General features: G+C 36.9%; 1 protein-coding gene across 1 annotated transcript in view; it reads right to left on the bottom strand.

Moving 5' to 3' along the window:
* RTRAF (RNA transcription, translation and transport factor) overlaps positions 1–12,473 on the bottom strand; it is a 16,989-nt gene that overhangs the window by 744 nt on the left and 3,772 nt on the right. Inside the window, exons 3-6 of the mRNA XM_006160539.3 lie at positions 10,348–10,447; positions 4,975–5,061; positions 3,632–3,720; positions 1,659–1,727 (exon numbers count right to left, since the gene is read on the bottom strand). Of these exons, the coding sequence (XP_006160601.1) occupies positions 1,659–1,727; positions 3,632–3,720; positions 4,975–5,061; positions 10,348–10,447 (345 nt within the window). The remainder of the gene's footprint in view (positions 1–1,658; positions 1,728–3,631; positions 3,721–4,974; positions 5,062–10,347; positions 10,448–12,473) is intronic.

Raw genomic sequence — 12,473 nt, 5'->3', positions numbered from 1 at the left:
AACCCCCCCCCCCCCCCCCCCCCCCATATAAAGTAACAATTCCTTTCTGCAACAGTGTGCAGGGCAAATAGGGCAGGACTGCTCTTGGTGTTACTTTCTTGGAAGTAAGCTTATTAGTAAACATGTTTTGTCTAATCTAAAATATACACAACTGTTTTAGCTAGCATGTTTACCAGATTAGCTACCCATATTTTAACCTTCAATAGTTCATCTGGCAGTTACTTTGAAATAGTCTAGGGAAATCAAGAAAAATTAGCCATTTAAGTGATCAATAAGCACGTAGTACAGACATACTAAAGATGGGGTGACTATGATGATGCTAAACTCCATAGATGTCACAATAACTGTCCAGTAATGCTGACTGTACCATATAAAATCATTACCAGCAAAAATACTACTTACACCTTGAATGTTACATAAGCTGTCATTACTTGAATGTTTTAGGCAAGAACTAAGCAGTGATTAATCTAATGCAAGTCAGCCTAGACCACTCCTGCTTTAAAAAATGAACAAACAAACAAGTGGAAAAGTAAAGTGAGCAAAGTTAAAGGGCAGAACTGTAATAAATGGCTTTACTTGTCAGTCTGGTCCCAGAGGCTCCTTTTCTCCCCTTGTCTCCCAAGAGACCACCAAGAACAGCTATCTCTGAAAACTCTCTCATGCCTCACATGAGAGCATGATTACAAACGGCTACCGACAAGAATACTAACCTTCTCCACATTATTACAGGTCAGTATCTTTTGAGATGACACTAAAGATTTAGAGCACTGAAAAGTAAAGTTACACTGCAAACAAGAAGCAAGGAAATTTGACTATGCCTTTATTTGCACTCCCTTCCTGACCAAAGACAGTTTTGCTGAATGAATAATTATATTATCCCAGAACAATTTACTGTCTGTTCTACAGTGTGGGCGAAATAAACTGATCTTTAATTTCTGGTAGCCTGATTCATAAATAATTAATAGGTCAATAAGAACCTTTCGAAGAAAACTGAGTATCTTTCATAGGGAACTATACTGCCCTGGCCTGAGTAACCTTTCAACACTGCTGGGCCTAGCTAAAGGGGGTGAGAAGACAAAACACATGGGAGCCTGGGAAAACGAGGGTATGAAAGATCAGAGTCCAGAATGGTGGCTGTGCCCGAGGTATTCACTGCAACATCTGTGCAGCAGGAGGAGGGCCTTAACAGACACCTACAGTTGCTAACATTTCCTGTAGTCTCATAATCAGAGACTTTAGGGATATTATATTTTGATTTCTGATAGTCTACCTAAAAATCTCCCTAAAAGTTTACAATTGCTATCTAAAGCAGATACATACAAAGTTTAAGCTCATGGCAACAGCAGAATAAATTTTCCTGAATAGCTAATTCAGAATTTATAAAACATAAAAAAGGTATGTACCTTGGGTTCCAGTATTTGGCATAATGGCTGTGGCGCTGGACTCCCGTGTAGTCGACCGTGGTTCAAGTCCCAGATCCGGTAGCTTAAACTCATGCCAGGTGCGTGAACGTGCGTGCCCAAGATCCCAAGAGAAGGGATTGTGGCGTGGCTATCCCCCCTGGAGGGTGATTTCTCACTTTCTGTCTCTATAACAACCACCTCTCCAAAAAAAAAAAGAAAAACCCCAAGAAACAATCCAACGAAAACTATACATACCTCTTTTGTTTGATTTGCTTTAGCAACTGCATCCTGTGTCAGGCGTTCCTGAACCAAAATTCGAATTGCCTAATGAAGACAGAAGTATAATTTTTACTTTTTATAAGCTGTTTAACTGTTATCCTTTCTTTTACATCTATAGAATAAGGATGCTCAGTCTGAAGTTAGAATTAACTAGCTCATTAACAAACTCATCAAAAAATTAAAAACAAGGCAACTGCTTTCATAATGAAAGTTTCCACATTTTAATATTTAATAATGTGGAATGATGCTTGCAGTAATTAAAAACATTTCTGAATAAGCAATATATATCTTCCTATCTAAGCCATCAAAGACAATCATTGTTACTAAATTGTATCTGTTTTGTTTTGTCCGGTTTTTCTTTGTTATAGGGCACATAAGCTCTCCAGAGGGAGAGTGAGAAATCAACCCGCCAGGGGGATGGCCAAGCCACAATCCCTTTTCCATCCTCTTTTCAGCGTGCACTGGACTGACTCTCAAGACTCAAACCTAAGTCAGCCATGATCCAGCCACCTTAACCACTCCGCCTGCTGGGCCTGCTTGTATTTTTACACACACTTGCATATAATATCTTAAACCTTATTATTCTTTCCAGTTCACTATAGTAAGATGTTTCAGACTTTCTAAAGGATTTTTTTAAATCACCAAGGCATTTCATTATGTGAAATACAAAATTTTTTAATGGAATTTTAATTAGGGGGTTAACAATTAAAATTCAAAAATAAGTGTGAAACTTGAATGCCTCTTAAAATAACTCAGAAGTGACAAAGGTGTAGCCTGGATGAGGATTTTATAAAGCTTTCTGTTATGAACAGTTATATTTTTTCCCTTTGGGTTTTCAAAATCTAATAAACATCCCAAATATGCTATACATTGTCTGTTTCTCTTCTCAGTTTATGACTAAAGCTGACATAACCACTATAAAACTATTCCAAGGGAATTTACATAATTGTCTGAGTGAAGACCAAGCCTTTAAATCTACTAAATTTCACTAACAACTTGTCTTTTGGCATCCAATCTGGGTTGAGAAAATCCAAGTTAAAATTCGGATTCAGTGTAGAGAATTATAATAATCTAGAAATAGAATAAATCTTTCTCTTGTTAAAACTGTCAACAAACACACATAATTCTAAAAATGGTCTAATCTCTTCTAGATAGAGTGAAATTGTTAAATTTCTTATAAAGTAGTTTAAGCTAGTTAATATGCACAAGATCTAATCTAAAGTTTTTAATCTCCTATCAAATTACTACTTTATAAAGTAATTTCCAAGTCTGGTATCTTAAATACTACTAAGTATTTCACCCATTTGACCCTCACAATTACTAGAAACAACTGTGAAGTTTTCTTCTTAGACAAGAGCTCTCTTTCAGCTACCAGGCTCCCTGAAGTGAAGGTTAGGAACTAGATTACCTATTTAGGATGGGGTAACTCCAATGACAGACATATTAATCTCTCAGAGATTTGGGATATACACTTTTGACCAAATTCATTATTACTAATTACGAACTTGACATTTTCCACTCTCTTAATGAATCCAGATCATAAATCCTTAAGAGAACTAATTAAAAAGAAGCAGGGTTATGTAGGAAAAAGAATGGACCACAAGTCAGAGTGCTGAGAATAAAAAAATCACGGCTCTGTTTGTGTCTTCTTGAGTATTATTTATCCTCTTTATATCTCAGTTTCTTCATGTGCGTATTTTCAAAAAACAAAACCGGGTATTAACATCTACCTCTAGGATTACTGAATGAAACTATCTCTGCAAAGGACTTAGCATAGTGGCAGGCACACAGTAAATACTTTTTGATATTGCTGCATAATTCAAGACATGTAATCTGCTTTATGGCTCACATTCTTCTGCATTTTAGTAATTCGACCATAAATTTATGTATCACTCTAAAGACATTTTTCTATGTGCAATTTGACAAGAATCAAGAACACTGAAGCTGACCTTAAGCATTACCAGGTAATCATCATGACGCTGAATCTGAAGAAGATTAGCCAAAGCCATTACACCAGCCTTGAAGTCAGGATTATTCACTATAAAAGATTGAAAATGAACAAAAAACTTACAGCTCTGCAAACATATAATTATGTATTTGGGGACATATGAGGGGGCCTTCTAAAAATTCAGGAAAAATTGCATCATGAAATTTCAAAAATTTTTTGCACCAAGATAAACTCACTATAATGCCATTTTCCATGAACTTTTTCAAGTCCTCCCCTATAAACTTACCAAAAACATTTAAAAATTTCCAGTAACAATAAATCTCTTATCTTCAAAATGCTACTAGAAAGAGAAAAACCATAAAGCAGTATAAACTAGCAACAATTGGGTAAATTGTTGAGATAGTTTTCTATTAATTATATTTCATCAGCCAAACCGAACAATCTAATAAACAATTAACATAACTTACGTTAGGTTTATCCTGTAATTTTTTCCACAAGACCCATTTATGTAGCATTTTTAATTAACATTTCTTCCCAAGGCTATTAATGCATAGATCCCTTCAATGGACACTTTTCTCAAAACCCCCTCTCTCAGCAGTCAGCAGTGTCCAAGCTTATTCATTCATAAGGATAACTCAAATTATAGGTCACCATGAGTCAGCCAGTGGAAGAATATTTAACTTATTATCTAGGTAATTAGATTCTTCATACTTTTAAAAAGGGAAAGAATTACTAAGACACCAGGGACCAGGACCAGCAGTTAGCGTAATGGCTGTCGCTGGACTCCCACGTAGTTGACCACAGTTCGAGTCCTGGACCCGGTGGCTTAAACTCACACTGGGTGCATGTGCGTGCGTGCCCAAGATCCCCAGAGGAGAATGGAGAGGAGACTGCGGTGTGGCCATCCCCCCCTGGGGGGTGATTTCTTGCTTTCTGTCTCTGTGTCTCTGTCTGGCGAGCGCATGCGCCCTATAGCAAAAAACCTCTCCAAAAAAAAAAAAAAAAGACACCAGGGACCAAAATTAATGAAAAATTTTCTCACTTATCTCACAGTACCACTGAGGTAGACAATGGCCTCGATGATTAAAATACAAATCACACCCCCAAATTACTAGGAGCAAATTGAAGAACGGCATTTTAATACTGAATACTCAACTGCAAAGTGGGAAAAAGCACATCGTAACCGATAATAAAAAGCATTATAGACAATAAAACATCAACATAAATTGTCTACATGAGGCATTCTTAATCTACTAAAACAAGTGGGAGTAAAAAACCAAGGAAGTAAAAAACATTTAAGAAGCCAAAACTATTGATGACAGCTTTATGCATTTACATACTCACCATCCAAATTGATCAATGGCTCAGCATTTTTAGTGGCATTGTCAGAATTTTTTGCATTATCAGGTACTAGGTCCTTGTACTTTTCAGCTATAAAAACAGGCAAGAATATAATTTGTACAGTGTAACTTAAAGTAAAATAAATAAGGCTTATTTACTGAATTTAAGACAAACTGATTATAAGCATAAGATTTACTCAATCAAAATTATTTTGCTATTAAAAAACCTAAAAGAATATAATGAAATTATAGTTTCTTTATTAGGCTAAAATAATATCTGGAATACTTGATACAAATTACTTTTTCATTAATACTGCTAAATGTAATCATTTCAAGCAAATCAAGGAGAGAAACAATCTACTTTTACAGCTTCCTCTGAAACTTGGGGTAGGAGAATACGTGGAGGTTAAGTGTAGGCTATGTAAATTAAATACAAACCCACTAAATAGTGTTTTTCTGAAATCTTTTTAATCCTTCATACAGAATCCAAAAACCTCATATTCTCAGGAAAAAAAAAAATCAACAAAAAATTATAGCATCATACAAACCTAAAACCTGAAATTCAGAATCACAAAGATAAATTGTTTTCATCTGAAAATTATACATAAAAAATTCATGAATAAAAACACAGTAATAATTCACTAAACATAATGCCTAAAATGGCATCTTGGTCTGTAGTGCTTGTATCATCTGCTAATGAAAACAAGAGGAAAAAGGAAAAATGTTAAAATATTTCAGTCAGAGGATCAGCAGATGGTTACATTGCTGGACTCCCATGTGGTTGACCATGATTTGAGTCCTAGATCCAACAGCTTAAAAGTCACTCCAGGCAGGGATCAGCAGTTAGCATAATGGCTATGTCGCTGGACTCCCACGTAGTCAACTGCGGTTCGAGTCCCAGCCCCAGTGGCTTAAACTCATGCCGGGCGCGTGTGCGTGCGTGCCTAAGATCCCGAGAGGAGAATGGAGGAGAAGGGATTGCAGCGTGGCCATCCCCCCTGGGGGGTTATTTCTCGCTTTCTATCTCTCTGTCTCTGGTGAGCGTATGCACCCTATAGCAAAAACCTCTCAAAAAAAAACAAAAAACAAAAACTCATGCCAGGCACATGTGCATGTGTACCCAAAATCCTGAGAGGAGAATGGAGAAGGGACTGCCGCGTGGCCATCTCCCCAGGGAGTGATTTCTTCCTTTCTGTATCTCTTTCTCTCCAGTGAGCACATGTGCCTGATGGCAAAAATCTCTCTTAAAAAAAGTTTTTCAGTCAGACAGCAGTTAATTATACTCCCACTGGCCAAATCTGGAACCACATAAATACAAAATACATGATGAGAAAAAGGTTATGACCCACTAAGTTGTAAGAATCCATGTACCTACAATGATTTAAACAAATAACCAGAGAAAGAAAAGCTCCCCCTTACAATAGAATGCCAACAAATAAATGCAAAATAATTACAAAATGAGAAAAACACCTTTTGGCAATCAGCAACATAATAGATTCAGGCAAGAACCATCATCTAGATACTAAAACCAGAGGGAAAATTTGAAGAGCACAAGCATATTGACAAAGTCTCTAAGGAATCTTCCCTATAAGAGATTTATTTGAAAGGGGAAAAAAAGTAACTTCACATTGGAGAAACTTAAACCAAGTGATCCAAGTTAGCATGACTCATAATGGGGCATTCCACTATCTTATACCTCTTGATCTGATGTACTTAAAAGAATAAAACATCACTTCCGTGTTATTCCTAACAAAAGTATCATCTCCGACTCTAATCATGAAGAAACGTCACACAAACTGAACTGTGGGACATTCTACAAAGTGACTATCAATGTCTTTGAGCACAAGTAAAGACTGAGAAATTATTCTAAATAATAAGGAGACTAAAGAGATACAAAGATAGAATTAAATGACTTGGGCTTTTGTTTTTTGGGGAGTGGGGAACTGGGGGCAAAAAAAAATTATTGGGTTGGTGAAATGTGAATAATTATATATTATAGTACTGCATCCTAATTTCCAGGAAATTTGATCATTGTACCATGATTATATAACACAATCATCACTCTCAGGGAATGGACATTAAAACGTTTAGGAGTAACTACAACTTAATAGTAAATACTTTAGAAAAAGTGGTGTGCATGTGTATAGAAAGGATAATGCAAATGAAGTAAAATGTTACATTTTCAGAATCTGGATATATAAAAATACCTGGTATTTCCTTGCATTTTTTTTTCTCTGTAAACCTTATAATTATATCAAAAAAGTAAAAGAAAAAATTTAAGTAAGATTTTAATCACCTTAATTGACAAGCTAGTGAAAGGCTTTACAAAATGGTAAGGTACTAATAATAAAAATTCATAATGGCATCAGTCAATTTTGAAAGTCAAGAAGGCAACACAGTAATGTAAAGCCACAAAAGAACATTACTGCCTCCTACTGATAAGGGGCAGTATTACTACTTTAAACAATTTTCCAAAAATGTATTGAGATTAAATAAAATTTGATTTGCAGTTTAGGCTTTTAATATGCTTTTGACATAATTTACTGTTCAACTCTGTAGTATTTTCCCAATACTGAGATATTTACTGTATTTCACATACATTTTTTTGCTCATTTAAAAATGACCATGTTATTAACGAGAAATAAATGTACTAATATCAATGATAAAGACAAATGACCATATGGCACCTACCACTGAAGGTTGAAATGTTATAAAAATGAAACAAATGGACTATGGAAGGGTAAAAAAATAAAGAAATTCAGATGTAACTATCAATTTATTTGGGAATATGTGGGAAACATTTTTGATCAGCTGGATAAATTAGTTCACCTAAAGTTCCTTCCAATCCAAGCAGAACAGATAAAAGACTTGTTAAAGGACCCAAAACCCAATTAATACCACCAAGGCCACGAGATTTGGGGTTACATTAGATTTTTGCCATAGGCTTCTGAAATTTAAGTCTGAGGCATCTTAAAAGAAAAACAACCGGATGATACTCCAAATCAGGAATGTAAATACTCATAGGCACTGAATATGCCCAACAATTACTGAAGTTGATAAGCACCTATTATGTGCAAAAAACTAGATCAGGTACTGATGACAGACAGAATACTGACATCCCTCCACCAAGGTATCCATGTCCCAATCCTTGGAACTTGTGTGTATATCACCTAATAAAGTGTGATTGAACAAAGGGCCCTGAGATGCAAAAGTTACCCTGGATCATCCAGATGGGCCCAATGTAATCACAACTGTCCTTATAAGAGGGTGGCAGGGGCCAGAGTTAGAGAAGATGCGACAATGGAAGCAGTCAGAGAGACTGAAGATGCTCCACTGCCAGATTTGAAGATGGAGGCAGGGGTCAGAATCAAGGAATGCAGGCCTGAAGAAGGTAGGAAGGGCAAACAGAGTTTCCTCTACAGCCCTGCTGACAACCCTACTCAAGTCCTGTGAGACAGATGTTGGAATTCTGACTCCAAAATAAGATAATAAATTGTACTTTAAAGTCATGAGTTTGTGGTAATTTGTTACATAAACAATGGGAAACAAATAGAGGTACCATGCTGAGAACAATGCTGAGTATCAGCTTACCATTTCGTTTACTGGGACAAATAAGACAAAAAAGCAAAATGGAAAATAGCAAATGACTTAAAACAGAACAAAGGCTACCAAAGTTCAGAGGAAGATATTACAGCTGCTTAGGTGGCATCTGAGCTGGATCTTAGATGTACAGTGATAAAGTGACAAGGCACATTGGCCCAGGAAAAAGTGTAAACAAAAAAATCAGGGAGTGGGGAAGGGAAAAAGATGTAAACAGGAAAGAGGTGTCCTAGGTTGGCTGGGAGGTGAAGTATGTGAATACCAGTTGGATACCAGACACCAAAGGCCTTAAATACGGGGCTAACAAGCTTGGAGTTTATTGTGTAATATGTGGGAAATCAATTATGGTTCTGAATAAATAACTAGAGATGTTCTTTGAAAACAAGACGCAACATTCTACAGATTTACTTTTCGGAAAGTTTGGTGGGCCATGCAGTTACTAGAAAGTGACACTAATGAGAGAATGATTTGTAAGATCTAATCTCAGAAAACAAGATGCAACATTCAACAGATTTTCTTTTCAGAAAGTTAGTTTGGTGGGCCATGCAGTTACTAGAAAGTGACACTAATGAGAGAATGATTTGTAAGATCTAATCTCAGCAAAAAGTGAAAAACATCTAAATTAAGAGTGAAGGTAGGGTTGGCAGGTGACATGGTGGTTAAGGGCGCTGGACTCCCACGTGGCCAACCATGGTTCAAGTTCTGGACCTCACAGCTTGTTTTCTTGCTTTCCCTCTCAGTCTGTCCCTCTCTGGTCAAATTAAAATAAATAAGTAAATAAAATAATTCTTTAAAAAAAAAAGAGGGAACCAGCAGTTAGCGTAATGGCTATGTTGCTGGACTCCCACGTAGTCGACCGCGGTTCGCATTCCGGACCCAGTGGCTTAAAACTCACGCCGGGCGCGTGTGCGTGCGTGCCCAAGATCCTGAGAGGAGAATGGAGGAGAAGGGATTGCAGTGTGACCATTCCCCCTGGGGGGTGATTTCTCGCTTTCTGTCTCTATGTCTCTCTCTCCCTGGGGAGTGCACGAGCCCTGTAACGAAAACCTCTCAAAAAAAAAAAGAGTGAAGGCAGTATGAAGGTAAAACAGACAGAGGGTAGGAGTAGACCTGGGTAATCAGTAGGGGCAGAATGGGAAAGAAGGGGAGAAGCCAAAGATACCAAAAAGGGTCCAAAAGCAAATTTTATGGAGAACTGCAACCTGTAGTATGTACACATAAAAGAGCAAAATATAAAATGCAGAGAATGGAGGTAAGATGATCAGATCTCATATCAGGGTTTCAGCAATGGTCTAATAAGAGGAAACATGAGTTTAATAAAGAATTGTTTCTACTATAGGTACTAACAGTCAAAAACTTCTAATAAAAGTATCTGTGATAACATTAAGTAATAAATATTTTTGGCCTATAGTGTATTAATGTGTATATGTATGAGAGTCAGTGTCTTGTGAAATCACACGCTGGAACCAATACTCCAAAAGCCCATCAATTGTAGAACACAAACACTTTAACTTTGAAGGTTAAGGTTCAGACTATGAAAGATGGCAAATTTACCAAAGTAACATCACTTTGTGAAGACAGCTGTTAACTAGCAGAAGACATAAATTCTACAAGAAAAATGTAAATATTAATGAAATAGAAAGTACTTTTATGATAAAAATGAACCAAATACAAAATAATACATGAAAGGAAACAAAATATAAAGATTTTTTGCACCTCCTCTATTCTATCCTCCCTCTCCCTCTCTTGTGAAACACACAATTCCCACAAAACATACCATTATCTCCATATTCAAGTCTAACAGCTAAACCGAGAAGCCAGTCAATCGCTTCTTGTCGATCCTGAATCTTGAAAGGACAGTTAACATCTTTGAGATACTGTGAGGAGAAAAAAAAATCCAGTCACACAACTAAAAGAATGAGAGTTGAAAAACACAATTTGAATCTCTTAAGAATTTCTTGCAACATTTACATTACTACACTTTTGATGTGAGCATATAACCTAAAGAAAGGAAACATTTTTTTAAAAAAATGAGATACTTCCATTGTGCTTTTTGACTTTATTTATTTATCTTGAGATGTTTGTTACAGGGTGTGTGTACTCACTGGAGACAGAAAACAAGAAATCATCCCCCCCCACAAGGGGGATGGCTACTCTGTAATCCCTTCTCCTCCATTCTCCTCTTGAGATTTTAGGGATGCACGCACACACATCTGGCATGAATTTCAAGCTGAGGGATCCAGGACTCGAACCATGCTTGACCACGTGGGAGTCCAGAACCTTAACCACCATGCCACCTGCTGGCTCCACTTTTAGACATTTTTACTTTTGTAGATCTCAGGTAGCACAGGGATCTAGAACTTATCTAAAACAACTTCCTCAATTTTAAGAGAGATTTTTCTATAGGGCATGTGCACTTGCTGGAGAGACAGAGAGATAGAAAATGAGAAATCACCACCTAGGGAGGATGGTCACGCCACAATGCCTTCTCCTTTACTCTTCTATCGGGATTTTGGGCATGCACGCACAAGTGCCCTGCTTGAGTTTTAAGCCTCTGAGTCCATGACTCAAACCATGGTTGACTATGTGGGAGTCCAGGGATGTAACTGTTACACCACTTGCTGGTACTTAGCTTCCTTATTTTATAGGGGAAAAAATGAGTCCTAGGGAGCTTGACACTTACCTATTATTATTCAACTTAGATCTGGATCCTGAATTTCCACTTTCTGATTCCAGATCTCAATACACAGAGAAATTAAGTTGGGGGGGAAAAAAAGGAGGCTATCTGAGTAAGTCAACTATTACCTGAACTTTCATATTATGGAAATGCCACTAAATAGAGTGAGCCGTGTAACATAAATATAGGATGTAACCAAGTATTTTGAATAAACAGGAGAAGTTGAATATCCAAGTAAATGTACTTCGAATGAGTCTCTTAGGAACCTTTTATCTAATTTCACCAACAATATTAGTCAAAACTTCTGAAACTCCTCTTTGGAAATCCTTGCAGAGATAATTAATATATCAGTACTTTATAGCCATAACTCATTTTCTAACCAAAAACCCTTACTTTAAAAAAAAAAAATCTCATTCACAAGACATGATCATGATTCAAAAAGGAAATCCATGTCCAAAGTCTAAAAATATTGCCAATACTAAAAGTACTTCAAAGATGTAAATCATGATCTAAAAGTAAATAAGAAAAGTTCCAAATATGCTTTACACAATAAAATCATTATTCCAAGAAAACCAAAATGAGGAGTAATATTGGGTAAGTGCTGATATACTTATCTTACTTCACCCTCACTTCTGGGTGCATGACACCAGACAATTTTTTATGTTCTCTAAATACCATTCTACACATGGAACTTTATAGTATACAAATGAATGGGTCATAAGATGTAATATAAAGAAATATAAAATCCTGGCTAGCTGCAGTGGTACAGTTGTAGTGAAATACTCCACGATGCTAAGGCCACATGGGAAGATCTCAGGTTTGCATCCCAAGGGCTCCTTTTGCACACCAGGTCCACATGTACCTGTGGTCTGGGTTGAGTGAGGGTGGGAGGAGGATTATGGTATGAAGATCCCCACAACCCTATTTCCCCTTCTCATGGAATAAGTTAAAAACTTTAAAAAAATCCTAACCATGTATTCTGATGTCTTATGAACCCATGAAAAACGTGTATTTTTTAGAGTTTACTTACTTATTCCTCCCATGAGTGAGAAAGAGACAGACAGAGAGAGTGAGGAATCCCTAATAGTTTTTGTGCTGTCACCCCCAGCTTCAGTCAGTCCAGTCCACTTCATGTGCATGCCCAGGGTATAGAGGGATCTCTCAGGACACAAACCTGGGACACTCCAATGTGGGTTCAGCATCACAGAACTTTACGTTACTGCTGA

This window comes from Tupaia chinensis, unplaced genomic scaffold (genome assembly GCF_000334495.1).
Source record: "Tupaia chinensis unplaced genomic scaffold, TupChi_1.0 Scaffold000688_1, whole genome shotgun sequence".
NCBI classification, from domain to species: domain Eukaryota; kingdom Metazoa; phylum Chordata; class Mammalia; order Scandentia; family Tupaiidae; genus Tupaia; species Tupaia belangeri.
This window is presented reverse-complemented; position numbering and strand designations above follow the sequence as displayed.